Source organism: Emiliania huxleyi (genome assembly GCF_000372725.1).
Source record: "Emiliania huxleyi CCMP1516 chromosome Unknown EMIHUscaffold_211, whole genome shotgun sequence".
Classification (NCBI taxonomy): Eukaryota; Haptophyta; order Isochrysidales; family Noelaerhabdaceae; genus Emiliania; species Emiliania huxleyi.
Genome location: NW_005200496.1, coordinates 16155 through 31644, shown reverse-complemented (window position 1 = coordinate 31644; position 15490 = coordinate 16155). Strand labels below are relative to the sequence as shown.

At 64.1% G+C, this 15490-nt stretch overlaps 6 protein-coding genes across 6 annotated transcripts in view; 3 read left to right on the top strand and 3 right to left on the bottom strand.

Moving 5' to 3' along the window:
* EMIHUDRAFT_234946 (hypothetical protein) overlaps nucleotides 1-969 on the top strand; it is a gene marked incomplete at both ends in the record, with an annotated part of 3005 nt that extends 2036 nt beyond the window's left edge. The window contains 2 exons of the mRNA XM_005780568.1: nucleotides 230-600; nucleotides 729-969. Of these exons, the coding sequence (XP_005780625.1) occupies nucleotides 230-600; nucleotides 729-969 (612 nt within the window). The remainder of the gene's footprint in view (nucleotides 1-229; nucleotides 601-728) is intronic.
* A 366-nt stretch (nucleotides 970-1335) lies between these two features.
* EMIHUDRAFT_234945 (hypothetical protein) lies at nucleotides 1336-2229 on the bottom strand (the record flags this gene model as incomplete). The annotated part of the gene is made up of 4 exons (XM_005780567.1): nucleotides 1336-1346; nucleotides 1443-1758; nucleotides 1924-2061; nucleotides 2140-2229. 4 exons carry the CDS (start codon nucleotides 2227-2229, stop codon nucleotides 1336-1338), a joined length of 555 nt encoding a protein of 184 aa, XP_005780624.1.
* Nucleotides 2230-4015: 1786 nt separating this feature from the next.
* EMIHUDRAFT_234944 (hypothetical protein) lies at nucleotides 4016-6039 on the top strand (the record flags this gene model as incomplete). The annotated part of the gene is made up of 5 exons (XM_005780566.1): nucleotides 4016-4102; nucleotides 4197-4397; nucleotides 4501-4842; nucleotides 5238-5263; nucleotides 6024-6039. The coding sequence occupies 5 exons, from the start codon at nucleotides 4016-4018 to the stop codon at nucleotides 6037-6039; spliced, it is 672 nt and encodes a 223-aa protein (XP_005780623.1).
* A 6985-nt stretch (nucleotides 6040-13024) lies between these two features.
* EMIHUDRAFT_234940 (hypothetical protein) lies at nucleotides 13025-13831 on the top strand (the record flags this gene model as incomplete). Its single annotated transcript, XM_005780565.1, has 2 exons — nucleotides 13025-13078; nucleotides 13271-13831. The coding sequence occupies 2 exons, from the start codon at nucleotides 13025-13027 to the stop codon at nucleotides 13829-13831; spliced, it is 615 nt and encodes a 204-aa protein (XP_005780622.1).
* Nucleotides 13832-14153: 322 nt separating this feature from the next.
* Nucleotides 14154-15164, bottom strand: EMIHUDRAFT_442961 (hypothetical protein; the record flags this gene model as incomplete). Its single annotated transcript, XM_005780564.1, has 1 exon — nucleotides 14154-15164. A coding segment is annotated over one exon (483 nt), but the record flags the coding sequence as incomplete, so codon positions are not given.
* Nucleotides 15165-15381: 217 nt separating this feature from the next.
* EMIHUDRAFT_234939 (hypothetical protein) overlaps nucleotides 15382-15490 on the bottom strand; it is a gene marked incomplete at both ends in the record, with an annotated part of 1796 nt that continues 1687 nt past the window's right edge. Inside the window, one exon of the mRNA XM_005780563.1 lies at nucleotides 15382-15408. Coding sequence (XP_005780620.1) covers nucleotides 15382-15408 — 27 coding nt within the window. The remainder of the gene's footprint in view (nucleotides 15409-15490) is intronic.

Genomic DNA, 15490 nt, shown 5'->3' with positions numbered 1-15490 from the left:
CCCCTCCGAGCCCCATCGCCCTCTCCGGGCCTCCCACAGCGCCCTCCCACACCGCCCCCTGCCCCGCTCCCGCCCCCACCATCACCCACTCGTCGCGCCTCCTCCCCCCAGGCCCTCGCCGACCTGCGCCGCGTCGTCGCGATCGACCCGGAGCACTACCAGGTGTCAGTAATCATTAACAACCGATGATTAAATACTTCATGGTTAATCAGAGCCGGAGCACTGCCAGGCGTGGGCCACGCTCGGAGGCCTCTTTGGGCAGCTCCGGCAGCCGCGCGAGGCGCTCTGCGCCTTCCGCGAGGCGTGCCGCCTCCGCGGCGAGAAGCACGAGCTCTGGAAGAGCTCCGCCGCCCTCGCCGCCGACCTGAGCATGTACTCGGAGGCGATCTTCCGCGGCCGGCGCGCGCTCGAGACGGGCGGCGCGCCCGACCCGGTCCTCGCCGCCGTGCTGGCTGACGCGGTGGTCAAGGACACGCGCGCCGCAGACATGACGGGCGCGCGCCGGCTGCTGCCGCAGCTGCGGACGCTGCTCGGTCTCTACACCGCCGCGCAGCCTGGCGCGGCGCAGCACTGGCAGACGGCGCTCTACGTCGAGCGAAAGTGCGGCGGGCCGGCGGAGGCGGCGCCGCTCCTCCTCGGCCACCTCGCCGCATTGCGCGCCTCGACGCCGCGGGCTCGCTCCGGCCTTGGCAGTCCCCCGCGTGAGCCTTCTCGGAGCCTTCCCGCAGGCGCGCCTCGACCGAGTGGACCAAGGACGCGGCCGCGCTCGACGCGGTCTCCGAGGCGGCGGCGCAGCTGGTGGAGGCGCGGCTCGACTCCGGGTGCGAGCCCGGCGAGCTCAAGAGGCTCGGGGCGACGGTCGACGAGCTGGTGCACGCCGCCGCGGAGCGGCTCGCCGCGACGGCCGGCTCCGAGGGGTTGCGGATGGTGCAGGCGCGCCTGCGCCGCCACCTCGAGGACCTCGACTGACCTGCTCGCACGGTGTAAGCGCGACTGTGCGACAGGAGCGCAGACCCCTCGCGACGTCGAGAGTGGTGTGAGTGAGAGTGCGCTGCGGCGCAGCTGCCCAGCTCGCGTATCTCGCCGCGCGGGCCAAGCAGCGCATGTACGTGCTTAAGACGTCGCAGACCTCGTCCAGACTCGCCCTCTCGAATTTACCCGCCCAGAAAATGGTAAATGCGTGCCACGGTGCTACTACCCACGACACATCGAGCGACACACGACTTCACACCGCGCGCGACACCACGCAGACCAGCTCCCCCGGCCAGCTCGCTCGCGGCGAAGCGCCAGCGTATTGCCCCATTGCTACTACGGAAGCCGCCCCGGAGAGCATGGCTAAGCGAACCCTCGCGCGCGCCAGTCGAGGGAGCTCAGCCCGCCGTCGTCCTCGTCGTCGTCGTCCTCCTCCTCCTCCTCCTCGCGCGCGGCTGACGGCGCCGCACCCGGATCGCCGTCGTCGGCGGCTGCGGCCGCGCGCTCCGCCTTGGTGGCGGCCACCTCCTGCGCCACGCGCGCGGCGACGACGAGCGCCTTTTGGCGCATGTCGTGCAGCCCGTCCACCCGCTTGCTCAGCTGCACCTGCTCCTGCAGCGCCTGCAGCTGGCTCAGGTCTGCCTCCTCCTCGATCTCCTCGGCGTCGTTGGCCTTCGCCGTCTCGATGTCGGCGCGCACCAGCTTGTTGAACTCGTCCATCTCCTCGCGCAGCTGCTGCTCCTTGTTCGTCGCCGCCACCTCTCTCCCGCGGTTGGACGGGTCCTCCTGCGGATTGTCAAAGAAGCCGCCCGGCAGTGAGGGCGCCGCGCCGCCCGCGCCCGCGCCCGCGTCGTCCGCCTCGGCGGTTGCCGCCACCGCCCCGGCGGACGCTCGGCCGCCCGCGGACGAGCCGCCCGCCGCGCCCTCTGCGTCCTCGAGGTAATAGCCCACGCCCGCCGGACCCGCCTTGAAGGTGTAGCCGGGCCGCGCGCCCGCAAAGGAGGCGCACGCGAGGAAGCCGGCGGGCGCGTCGGCCGGCGCGGCAACCGCTCGCGCCCCAGGCGGCGCGGCAGAAGCTATGGCGCGGCGCTTGGCTGGCGGCTCCTCGGCGGCGGCGGCGGCGGCGGCGGCGGCGGCGGCGCGCTCGCGCTGCTTGAGCTCGTCCACCTTCCGGCGCTGGTCTTTGAGACTCTGCAGGTTGACAAGCGGGTTACTGCCTCCCTTCGCGAGGAGGTCCTTGAAGGAGGTCTTCCCCATCCCCGCACCACAGTCGTATGAGCGCGCAAAGGCTGAAGAGACAGTTGCTCGAAAGAAGAATTGCTGCGCCCCCGGAGCGATCGCGACCGCGAGGTGGTGCGAGAGGCGGCGCGGGAGCGGATCCGCCCGGTGGAGGAGGCGGGGAAGATGCTGGAATGGGACTGGGGGAGTGAGCGGCTCGCGGTTGCCGAGTCGTGCCTGCCATCCCGTGTCGCGGAAGCGAGCCGGCTCGGGCTCGGCCTCGGGTTCTGAGGCTGTCCATGCTCGGTGGAGTCCTCTCCCCGGACGTGACATCTGACACGACAGAGTGTCCCTTGTAATGCGAGAGAGTGCGTTGTTTTCTTGTGTGCATTGCGCCGCCCACCAAGCAGTTCCTCCCTGAGGGAGGGTGTAGAGGATGTAGAGTGTAGAGCGCTGTAGAGCTGTAGAGATGTAGAGCGCTCTGGAGCGCTGTAGAGCTGTAGAGCTCTACATCCGCCGCGTGACGAGGCGCCTGCGTTGTAGAGCGATGTAGAGCGCGATTTTGTTGTAGAGTTTGTTGTAGAGGCTCTACAGCCAAACCGCCGGGAAGGCAGTGACTCAAAGAGGTCGAGCCGCGCTAATGGGGTTTTACCGAGCTTAGTGAAGCTCTGATGGACAGCCCTGACTATCCCTGACACACAGAGAGTCCCTCTGACGGCACACAACACCCTATAACTGCGTCATGACCAGCCTGCCATGTGTCGCCGGTGCCGCATTCGTCGCTGTGCTTCTTTAGCAGGCGGTGGACTGTCGGCTGCGAGGACGGTCGCATTTGCGCGAGGCGAGGCGAGCATTCAGACGCCTTATCTGCGCCATGACTCGCGCCAGCGCGTGCGGGAGCTCCTGGCTGAGCGTTGAGTCCAGGCGAGTTGCGCTGGCCACGATCGCTACGCCGAGCCGAGCTGACGCGCCGAGGCGCCGGCCAGTCGCAGCCGTGAGGCATGCCACAGCAGCAGAGGCATCTGCCACCCATTGGGCGGGCAGACAGAAGGCCAGGGCAGCACTGGCAAGTGCAACGCGCCTCATGTCGGAGAGCGACCGTGCCTCGTTCGCCGCTTATGATGTAGAGTTTGTTGTAGAGATTTCACGTTGTAGAGCGCCTCTACATCGCTCTACAACGCAGGCGCCTCGTCACGCGGCGGATGTAGAGCTCTACAGCTCTACAGCGCTCTACATCTCTACAGCTCTACAGTGCTCTACACTCTACATCCTCTACACCCTCCCTCAGGTTCCTCCACGTGTTCGCCAAGGAAGCGGTGGGCACCAACACGGGGCTCCAGGCCCCAAATTACGTGTGAGTGTTAGAGTTGTTTGGTATTGCTAAAAATCTCATATCCAACACGGACCGGACGGTGTATGGGGCGGCGTCGGCGAGCGCCTCCTCCTTTGTCGTCCATCCACCACGCACGCAGCAGATCTCCATGGCGGCGGTGGCGGGCGACGCCGAAAACATCAACAAGCAGGCGCGCACTGACTGACTGTGTGCACCAACTGGATCAAGAACAAGCAAGCGGCAAACGGCCTCTTGTTCTCGGCCCCAGTGGGGGGTGGCTGTGCCGCCTAGCTCTGCGGACGACGGGCCTCTCCACCCTTCACGTACGTACGGATCATGTAGTCCCCACACTCGCTGTCGTGGGATCGCTTGTCGTGTGAGAGAGTTTTCAGGCCCGCGATTTGTCTTTTTCTCTATTTTTGCAGCACACCTGGCCGCCACGCGCACAAAGGGCTCTCTGCGACCACAGCTCGACCGCGACTCGGACCGCGGATGAGGATAGGCAAGAAGTCGCGCGCGCGCCGCACGCTTGGCTTCTACCGGTCCGCCTTTGGCATCAAACAGCCGTACCGCGTGCTGGTCGACGGCACGGCGCTGCAGGCGCATCTCCTCTCCTTTGCCGCCCTCTCGCCGCCGCCCACATGCACAACGCCCGCCGCCCTTGCATCCGCAGGCCGCCGCCAATCTCGGGCTCGACCTGCGGGTGGAGCTCCCAAAGGTGCTGGGAGGCCGCGCCGAGGTGGTCGTGACGCGGGCGGTGGTCGCCGAGCTCCGCTCGCTCGGCAAGGAGTTCAAGAGCGCGACCGCGACGGCCAAGCGGCTGCCCAAGCTCGACTCGACCGGGAGCGGTCAGGCAGGGGCCGCGAGCGCGTCGGTGCGCCACCACCGCGCCGCCGCCCGCCTCCGACCGCCACTGCTTGCGGCGCACCGAGCCACTGCTTGACCCGCCGCCCTCTGAGCGCGGCCGCTCGCGCCAGGTGCTCTCCGCGGTGGAGAATGGGAACGCGCGCCGGCTGTGCGTGCTCACCGAGGACGCGGCGCTGCAGCAGAGGCTGGCGGCGCTCTCCGGCGTGCCGCTCCTCCGCTTCGCGCGCCAGGTGATCGTGCTCGAGCCGCCGCAGCGCGACGAGAGGGCCGCCGCCGAAGGCGCCGCCGAGGAGCTGGCGAGGGCGAACGACCGCCGCGCCGCGCTTGCGCCGGACGCGCCGGACGCCGCTCCGAAGAAGAGGAAGCGGCTCAGAGAGCCCAACCCGCTCTCGTGCAAGAAGAAGAAGCCGGCGCCTGCGCCGACCTCCTCCGGCGCGAGCGGCGAAGCCGGCGTCAAGAAGCGGCGCCGCGGCCGCCGGCGGGCGGCAGCCCCAGCGGCGGCAAGCGAGGGCGAGGCGGGGCGGGAACCGAACCCGCAGTGTGCGCAGTGAGAGTTAATGGTTTTGACTGCCGCTGGGGTGGCGATGTGGACGGGTCCCCGCACCCCGGGTGACCGGGTCGACGTCCCACACCCACACAAGAACGCGCACACGGGCGCACGCCCCTGAGAATTTCCTTCGGGATTTTGGCGCGGCGAGGTTGCGGTGCTGCTTCGCCGTTCGCGAGCAGCTGCAGCTCCGTGCGGCGGGCTTCACCTTCAGAGAGGCAACGCGCGCCCCCCAGCAATCGAGCCCGCATCGCCCGCATGTCGCTTGTCGGCCGGCGGGCTTTCTCAAGAGAGATTTAGATAAAGAAGAAAAATCGCGAGAACACGTAATGCATACATGTATCCAGGGCGGGGACCTGTTCCTTTTTACCCATCTCACAGTAGAGGTGACACTGACAGGTGTCCGTTTCATTTATTTATTTTTGGAATTTGGCATTTGTCCCATCGCTTTGTTTATTGATATTGTAATCGGCTTTCTCGTCATCTGTGTCCCTGCTCTGCTGTGCTTCTCGCGTCCTTGGGAAGTTGTGCTGACCTCCTTTCTCCTCCTGCTCTCCTATGCCACGTGGCTGAGAGAGAGATTTTTAGCAATACCAAACAACTCTAACACTCACACGTCATTTGGGGCCTGGAGCCCTGTTCACGCGCGCGCGAGACGTGCAGACAGGGTTGCCAGGTGAGAGCGAATGGCGCGGTTCACGCCTCGCACAACAGAGAGAGAGATGCGCTCTGCGTGGTGGGACATAAAAGAGAGCGAGTACTTGGGCGAGTAGGCCGTGCGGTCGACGCTGCCGCGCGCGACTTTGCGCGAGGCGGCGCAGCTTGAGAACGGCGGTGGGCGAGAAGCCGCCGCCGAACGTCTCGTGGAGCAGCAGGTTGAAGTTGTTGCGCTTGACAAAGATCGCGTCGTGGTAGAAACCGCGATGCGCCTTGACGTAGCCGTGGCCGGTCTTGTGGTCGAAGGGCTGCCCGCGCGCCTTGCAGCCCATGTTTAGGCGGCGGGCCTTCTCTTCGGTGTTTGTTCCCGGGCATTATAGTCCGCTATATTATAATACCGCCATCTCCGCTCCGCCCAGAGATTATTAGGCGGTTATATCCATAAGGGATTTCATTCCTTTTGGGTTTTCGTGTGGAGATTTTCGTTTTCCGTATCGTGTTTTGGTTTCGTAATATTCTCCCGACAGCGCGATCTTAGTGTCGTGGCTGTGTGTGTTTGGGTTTCTATGTTTGCGATTTTTTTCTAGTTTATTTATTTATACATGCGCACGACAGATCTGTATCTACTGTCTCACCGCTCTGAGCGGCCTATCCGTTTTTCTGCGCTACGCCATCTAAGCCTTTCTTCCTCTCCTTGGCGTTGAGCCTCTTGGGCTTCGCCGGCGACTTGACGGCCTTGACCGGGGTCAGCTCCGGCCTGTACTTGTAGACTGTGCAGGTAATGTTGCGCGGGCCGGCATTCACCTTCACAACTCCTCCCTCCTCCGTCGTGACCGTCACGGAGGCGCCAGCTGCGATCTGGCGCGCAGCAGGCGAGGCAGACAGTGCGAGGCTGCCGATGCTGAACGCCTCGACTGCGCCGTCCTGGAACTGCACCGACGCCTTGTGACCTTTTCTGCCACGCGTGACCTTGACCACCGTGCCGGACTGGCCCAAGCGAGCGGGGCGCTGGAGTGTTGCAAACTGCGGGGTCCTTGATCTGGACAGGACGTTGCCGACAAGACCGAAGACTCTGGTTTTACTTGAGCCCGGCAGAAGGCTCTCGTCCAACACGTGCCCCATCTCCTTCAGCACGGCGATCACATCGTGAGCGGTGCCCTGCTGGTTGGGCAGACGCTGCATCGCGCTGGTGACTTCGTCTACCCAGTTGATGCTCCGGTCATGCGGCACGCCAGCCTGCCCTTGGCCCATCGGCGCGAGCTTTGGATTCATCAGCCGCTGGCCTCGGTTTGTGACTGCTTGCTCGCTGCGTCCCAGCGAGCGTGCGATGCTGCCCCACGCCTCGCCTCCCGTCCTCCGCCGCTTGATCGCCGCATCCTCGTCCTCGCTGTAGTTGCCCACGCCGGGCTTGAGGCCCGATCCCTCGAGCACATTGACCTGACGCTCCAGCAGCCGAGACACGCGCGTCCACCGCTCCCGCTTATGACCGCCATCGCTCGAAAACGAGAGGTGAAGCAGGTTCCCGCGTCTTTGCGCCCGCCGCAGGCGCGCCTTCGGCCGCAGGTGCTCCGGTGGCGCAGCGCCGGCGGGAACGAAGGTGACCTTTGCCTCGCGCTTGACGCTAGGCTTGGTCAGCCGTGTGTACTCCACGCGGTTGCCGTCGAAGAAGCAGCTCGAGCTCATGCACAGGTGCATCGTGCGAAGCCGCCGATTTTCAAAAAGAAGTTTTTGCGGAACTTCGGCGCCCAAATTTCTTTTTGGCGGCGAAGCGCTTGCTAGCCCCTCGTTCGTACACTCGTCGACACTGGATCTCCTTCCCCGGACGGGGCCAGCCTACCCTGAAGGTCTGCCGGTCGGTCGCTCAACCGCTGGTGGGCGGAGCCGGCATGACCGTCGCCGCGGTGGCCGTGCTGGGCCGTGAGGCGCGCACTCACGTCGCCGCCGGTCACAACACTGACCCACAGCACCGATTTCGTACTTCACCGTTTCGGTCCTGCTTTCGCCGGACGCCGCCGCCGCACGTGCAAAAAAAAGATGTACAAGCCCCCATCTTGGTGACATGCGTATCTAGATAGTGCTAGTTTTGGGGTGCACTCTCAAGGTATGCCGCTGGAGGTCATCGCTTCGGGCCCGCTTAGAGACGACACTGGAGTGGGAATCCCTATGTAGCAAGATCCTCTGTTCTGCGCACGTGCGAAGCGTCACGGCGAGCGCCGGAGCGGGGGGGGGGCATGCGGGCAGAGCAGCCCAGAGGCCGTGCAGGGGGAACGCGCTGCGCCGTCTGCGCAGCGGGCTCGCGCGCGCGCCTTCCATCTCGTCGCCCGCCGTCTGGCCGACGGTGGCCACCGGCGGCTGCGGGCCAAACTCGACGATGTCGGCGTCGTGCTGGATCACCGTCATGCGGAGTGTAAGTTAAGGCCCGATTGGGCTCGTTCGCTTGCCCTGAGGCGGCGCCTGTGAGGCGACAACGAGTGACTTCACAGCCGCGGTGTGATAGCCTCACCATATTCACGCGCGGCGTGCGCAGGCAGTCTACACGGCCAAGGCTGCTGTACTTTCCACACACACACGAAATGATGCAACAGGCCGTCAGCCCGCAGCGGCGCCCCCGCCCGGGCCTACCGGCGCGCGACCGAGCGCAGCGACGCGTGCGGCGGGGCCCAATTCGCTACTATCATTCTCTAGAGGCGGTTAGTTAGTTAGTTAGTTAGAGGTGGAGTCTGTTCACAGTGAACCCAATCACCATTTGGCCCAGGCTGCTAAGGGCGGTGAGCGGCTTGCAAGGCCAAAGAAGGCAGCGCGTGCCAGAGAACAAGGCCGACGATGTCGCCTCCGCCTCTCGTGTACGAGCGGTACGCCAAGCTCGTCTCGAGAGGCGCGCCCGACTCAGTCGACTTCCTCAACGGCCAGTGGCAGGCTGGGCGCCTCCCCGCGCCGGGCGCGGCACACTGCTCTGGCCGTGCTGCTCACGATGCGATCGTTGGTCAAGCGCAACAGACTTCAACTCGCGACTTCTTCACGCGAGACACCTTTTGGCGGCGGCTTTTCGCCCCCCGCCGCTCAAGTGCCGCCACTCACACGCAGGCCGCAGTGGGGATCGCACGGCCTACTCGCCCAAGCACTCGCTCTAGCTCTTCGCTGTCCCACCACGCAAAAACGCACCTGACTCGCTCTCTTGCTCTCTATGACTCTGATCTCTGTCTGTTTGTGGCTGCTTTTGGCTGTGTGTGAAGAGAGCGAGCTTTAGCAGTCGCCAAACAAATCTAACACTCACACACCAAGGATCTTTTGTTGGTTGCCTGCCCCCTGACCCCTGTTCGCTGAGGCTGTTCCTCGCACATCGTCATCGACCTCGGGTCCTCGCACAGCAGAGAGAGAGAGGGATGCGCTATGCATGGTTGTTTGTCCGCATTGTCCCTCAATTGACTAGTGAGTGAGTGAGTGAGTTTCAGCAGCAGTGAATCATTGTTTGCTTGGAGCACTTGGTTGGAGCACTTGTTGTTTGTTATTTATACTCCGCCACGCCGAAAGTGGAGCAGCAAAACTCAGCCTTGAGCACTTGAGCACTGGATAGGGTCGATTCCGCATGGTACGGGACCCCTCGATCGTCTCGCCCTCCCTCTCTGGTGTGCTCATCGGGGGGGGGCATAGCAAACACGGTACAGGATCGAGGTGCACGCTGCTGAGGCAGTGTCGTCCCCCCTCTCTGTCGTGGGGATTAGAGTGGTCTGACCAGTAAGAAGACGGGTCGAGGCCCTCCGTAGGCTCGTGAGGCGTCCCTCGTCTCTCGCTCGAGAGATGATCATCTGAACCCGAAGATCGGTGCCCAGCAAGTGTGAGTGGTGAGCCGCGTGCGCGGCTCTGCGGTATTGCTGACCGCTGGTGAGGCTGTAAAGCCATCCTCAAGCCGAGGCTGACATATGTGTAGAAGGTATTCAAAGTACGAAGGTGTGGTGTCACACCGGTGGAAGAATGGCGCCAGTTGCACCGAGTTGTGGTGTCACAACATTAAAGAGGTCGACTGTCTCGCGGCGCGGCGGCCCCACGAAAGCAGTCGAGACTATGACGTGCCAAACTTGCACAACGGGAGTTGGGGAAGCGTGACGTGTCACTACTTGGGCGCCTGTTCGGCGCCCAAGATGTCTAATATTAGGGGTCTGGGTGGCAACGACGTGCCACTGCACAGGGTGTGGGAACATAGGGGTATAGGTAGACTATTCATCACTGTGGGGGGGGAGAGTGTGATAATAGAGGTGCTGGGGTGGGGCTGGTGGAGGTGATTCTCCGGGTCAGTCTGGAGGTCATTCTCCACCACCTCCTGCGACACTCTCCCCGACGGCGATGGCGGAGTGACCGATCGAGCTACAAGAGGAACTTGTTCAGCAGGATCCGAGTTAGACCAGTGCACTACCTCACTGGGCCTGAGACCACCAGAACGCTTCTCGTCACCGTATCGGGTTGCGTGGGATCGAACCACTCCGGAATGGGCAAGCCTTGAGTTCTCAGCGCCCTCACGGCCCGCCAATGGCAAACCCGACTCCCTCCATCGGTGTGGCGCCGCTCGATGGTGCCGGGAACCCTACACCGGAGCGATTCCTAGGGTTAGCGCAGAAAAAGCCGGCCCCCTTAGCTCCGGCTAGGGCTACGGGGTCCCCGGAGCCGACCCGACGAGGAAGGGCCGACTTAGGGCTTGCATAGCGGGCCGAGAAGGCCGCCCACACCCGCGAGGATGGTTGTGTGGTTGCCTCCCCGACTCGGACGGCCGCCTCAGAGGGCGGGCATGCGTCCTCTCGCCCTCTCACCCGCGGGAGATGGCCGAGTCCACCGGGAGCCGCACGCTGCCTAATCCTTGGACGCAAGGCTCCGACTTCTATAGTGTATAGAGAAAACCCCATGAGCACCAGCGTTTTAAAGTGAAATCGTCAAGAGAGATCGATGACCCGGGCTAGGCTTTGGGGTAGGCAGCCACCCTTTTGAAGGTGAGGCGTATTTGCCGACCTGTGAAGACGATTTACTTGCGAGCAGTGCGTGGACCAGATGGCGCGAGGGCACCGCAACATGGCCAAGGAGGCAGGGAAGCTTCTGCTCCGAGACGGCCGCTCAGGACCGCAAAATGGTGTTCCTAAGGTTGTGTTAGTCGGGCTGGCCAGTCCCCGGGGCCTGACGGTCCATTGTTTCCCTCAAGAGTACTTATCCCCTCCCCGCCCTTTCTTTTTTTAGTTAGATGTGTCGGACCATATTTAACAAAAACTCTCTCTTTATTTATCGTTCGTTGTACGTTGATTGAGGATGACCCATCCCTTTTGTCCATTTACTTATTTGCACAAGAGGAAAAGTGATTAGAAAAATCCCGCAAAGAATTGAATTGAATCTGCATATAGTGACCGCATGACTGCTTTGACATGCGCTGCGGGCGCGCTCATCACAGTAGCGGCATGTTCTTTCTGGCGGCATGAGCAGCGCCATCAGCCCAGCTCTAACCGCCTGGCTCAGGTTTTGACCGCGCAAGATATAAAGGAAGGGTGGCTAAGGGCTCTGCCCGCAAGGCGCCCGCGTCGCAGACGCGGTACCATTGACAAATCTGCAATATACCCCCACACGAACACCTTCAGCTGGTGCCAAGACATCCGTAAAATCGAAGGCAAGAACGTCCGCCAAATCCGCGGAGATAGAGGGAGATACGCAGACGCGGTACCATTGACAAATCTGCAATATACCCCCCACACGAGCAAATAGCAAAATCCGAATACCGTGCGCAAATCCGACGATGTCGGCCGTGGACGGGGGCAAGCTTCAGCTGGTGCCAAGACATCCGTAAAATTGAAGCCAAGAACGTCCGCCAAATCCGTGCTTTCGGATCGAGCCCAGCGTGCCCGCGGCCGTGGTCGTCTGTTTTTGTTTCTCTAGGCTCTTGCGATACTCATTGTACACATTGATTTCTTGTTGGTTTTCAAAAATCTCTCTCGATCGATTCTCTCGTCATGGGAATGGCGATCGCACGCCGCCCTCTATCCCAAGGACTCTCACGCCCCCCCCCTTTGGGAGGTTCCCCGGAGGGAGGTTCGTGTCATGAGAGAAGATACACCCCTCCGTGTATCTAGACGGGCGGAAGATACACTGAAGATACACTTATGCGGAGATACACGGCCCAGCCCAAACGAAGAGGTGTATCTTCATACGAAGATACACCGCGGCCCAAACGAAGAGGTGTATCTTGACGGAGCGCGTTCATAGTGAAGATACACGTAAGCGGGAGCGGCAGTTGCTCATGCCGCTGGAGGGGCTCGGCCCGCCCTTTGAGGGCCCCAATGGCATCATGTTCCGCGCCGGCTTCTGGAAGGGCAAGCCCGTGGTTCTCCGCATGTCGTCCGCGTCCAGCACCGGCTACGAGAACGTGTTCCAGCAGGGCGGCAGCAAGAAGCGCAACCGTCCCTTTGTCGCCAAGTTCAAGCGGGTCGGCGAGAAGACTCAGCGCCACCTGCCCGACTCGAACAGCGCGACAGCCGAGGAGGCGGCCGCCAAGCTGGCCTACCACCACGAGTACGGGTCGGAGCTGCCGCCGCCTGCAGCTCGCCAGCCTCGCCGCTCCCCGGAGGTGCGCTCCTGAGCCCGCACCCATCCTGGCTGCGCTCAGTCCTCCTTCCCTGGGCTGTAGGAGATGGCGGCAGAGCGGGCGGTCAAGGAGGCGCGCAAGCAGGCCAGGCGGCCGCAGAGGCCGCCGCTCACGCCCGCGCCGGCGCAGCCTCCACAGTCTCCTCTCACGGGTCCCGGCGTGCCGTGTGTGCCGGTAATCCCTCTCCCCATGGGCTACCACCCCCTCCCCTCGGAGCCAGTCATCCCTGTGGGCCCTGTGGGTGAGCCCCAGCCAGGCCAGTGCCAGCACTCGTGGGACCCAGCCACCTGCGCCCTCTGCAACTGGTCCTGGGGCGCCCGGCGCTGAGATACACTCAAGATACACTCGAAGATACACTTCGTAGATACACCGGAGGAATGTTATAAAGTGTATCTTTGAAAATGTATAGTCAAGTGTATCTTTGGCTATCACTCGAACTTTGGACAAGGGAATCGCCAGAAGAGGGGGGCGTGAGAGTCCTTGCTCTATCCACGCCACCGCCCCCCCCCCCGCCCCCTCTCAGCCTCTGGCCGTGTGCCCTGTTCACGCGCTCGCGAGACGTGCAAAAAGAAAGAAAGAAAACAGCAACCCAAACGAGGGATAGGGGAGGAGGACAGGGTCCCCACCTGCACGACAGGTTTTGGAAGGACGTAGGACGAGACGTGACAGTTCGATGGAGGCTTTGCCGGTGTGTGTGCCAGTCCGCGCCAGTCCGCGCCCTTGTCGTGCCAGTGTCTAGAGGCTTGTATTTTAAGAATTCTTTCTTTCCTCATGAGGCGCCATTGTGGGTCAACCGCCGAAAGCTCTCACCAACCCTATGTCAAAACGAGGCTCGTCCCGACCAAAACGTGTGCCGCCGGACCAGCAGAACGTTGATCAGCAGTGCGCTCGCCTCTGGCGCCAAGTCGGGTGCGCCAGCGGCGCGTGCGCCACCGCGCTGGAGTCGTCTCTCGACCACCTCTGTTGCTGCACAAACCGAGCCCCGCCGAGACCGCCACCGGCGCTGCCGCCGCCTCCGCTAGCACCGCCTTCCCCATGTCCGCCTCCTGCCCGCCCGTTCGAGGCGTTGGCAGCTCGGTCGCCGCTCGCAGCCGCGCTCAGTGGAGCCGCCATCCCTCTCGTGGTGGGAGTGCTCCTCGCCTGCGTCCTGCTCGCCTGGCACCGCCACCGTCAGCGGAACAAGCCGCCGGTGGATGACTACTACGCCGTTCTGGACGTGTCCCCGCAAGCCACTACGGCTGAGATCCGCACGGCCTATCTCGCAGCGGCGAGACGCCTCCATCCCGACAAGACATCCTCGCCAAAGAGGGCTGGGAAGGGGGGCGGCGGCTCGACGGCGGTGGAGGAGGGCGACTTCCTGCGGGTGCAGGCTGCGTGGGAGACGCTGCGGTCAGAGCGGCGGAGGCGCAACTACGACGCGAAGCTTGCTCGCCAGAGGGAGGCGCTCGGGCTCGAAGACCCGAGCTCGAGCTTGCTGCAGGGAGCCTCGGGCGACTGCGGCTGCTGCCTCGGCTGCGTCTTCTCGGGAGGCAAGCTCAAGTCCCTCGAGAGTGCGCCACCGCCAGAAGAGAAAGGCGAAGCTACCGTGCCGGAAAGCGCTCCGTCGGCAGAGCTGGACCAGTGACTCGGTGGTTGTGTGCGGGGAGAAGCGGCGCGCGGCGCGCGGGCTCGAGATGGAGATCGCAAGACGAGACTCATCGAGAGAGAGTCGAGAGACGCAGGATCTCTAGCGACGTGGGGCGCGGCCGCGGCCGCGGGGGTGGCGCGAGTGCCGCCTGCCAGGCGGTCCCGGGAAGTGCGGTGTGTCCGGCGCTGTCCGCCGCCGCGGAGGGACCGACAGACCCGGTAAGCGGTGTCCCAGGAGGTTGCGGCTGCGGGAGACAGCCGTCAGCCCGACAGGAGGAGAGTCGTGCACCAGGCGCCTCTGAAAAGCTGTCAAAACCCTGACGATGTTCAAACACTTTCGAAATTAAGTTAAGGAAAGAGTACAGTGATGGGGGGGCGTCCGGATGGCTCTCGCGGAACGACGACGACACCGTAATGTGCCGGAGACAGAACGTCGGACGACAGGCGAACTGCCCCGCGCGCGCACACAGATATCTACCCCGGTTCGAGGGCTTTCGCGATCGGGTCCAGCGCGACCGTGCGTCTCGCTGCCACGACCACCCACGTTCGTGACAGGAGCACCGCGCGCGCGGCCGCACGCTCCAGCCCCCCCGCCCCGTCTCCCTCCACCCCGTCCTCCCTGTATTCTCCGGCGGCCCGCACGCTCCTGTCATGGTATGCTATCGTCGTTGTCGAGAGGCGCGCGGAAACGCGGCTGCTGCGTCGTGCGCGCCAGAGGAGTCCCGCCCGCTGCTGAGGAGCGCCGCCGCCCGCCCCGTGCCCGCCGGGCCGCCGGCAGCGCACGAGGCCGAGGCCCGTCGAGCGCGCGTCCTACTGCTTTGGTACACACTGCGGCAGCGGCGACCATGTCACCGCGCAGTCGCCGCGGGGCCCGTCGGCCGCCGCGGCGCAGCCCTGCAGCCCGAAGCTGCACTGCACGGCGCCGCTCTGCTGCGGCACCGCCATCCACTTCCCCACCGCGAGCGACGCGAGCAGGGCAAGCAGCGCAAAGCCAAAGAGCCACGACGAGCGCGACGGCCGCGGCGAGGGCAGCGCGACGAGCTTCGGCGGCGGCTTGGCGGCAGCGGCGGGCGGCAGCGGCGGCGGCGCGGCGGCGGCGAGCAGCTTCGCCTCCTCCTGCAGCGCCGCCGAGTGCTGGTCTGTCGGCAGCTCCGTCGCGTCGAAGGGTCCGGATCGCGTCGCGTGCGAGAGGAGTCGCGACGCGGTCCTGTCGAACCCCTTCGCCTTGAGCTGCGGGGGAGGGGAGGGGAGGGGGGGAGGGGGGAGCCAGGCGTGGGCGGCAGCAGCGGCAGCGACAGAGGGCTGCGGCCGGCGGCTGGCGACGCTCGGGCCGCCGCTGTGGCCGTGCTGGGCCGTGAGGCGCGCACTCACATCGGCGCCGGTCACAACACTGACCCACAGCACCGATTTCGTACTTCACCGTTTCGGTCCTGCTTTCGCCGGACGCCGCCGCCGCACGTGCAAAAAAAAGATGTGCGTGTCTAGATAGTGCTAGTTTTGGGGTGCACTCTGAAGGTATGCCGCTGGAGGTCATCGCTTTGGGCCCGCTTAGAGACGACACTGGAGTGGGAATCCCTATGTATCAAGATCCTCTGTTCTGCGCACGTGCGAAGCGTCACGGCGCGCGCCGGAGCGGGGGGGGGCCGGCATGCGGGCA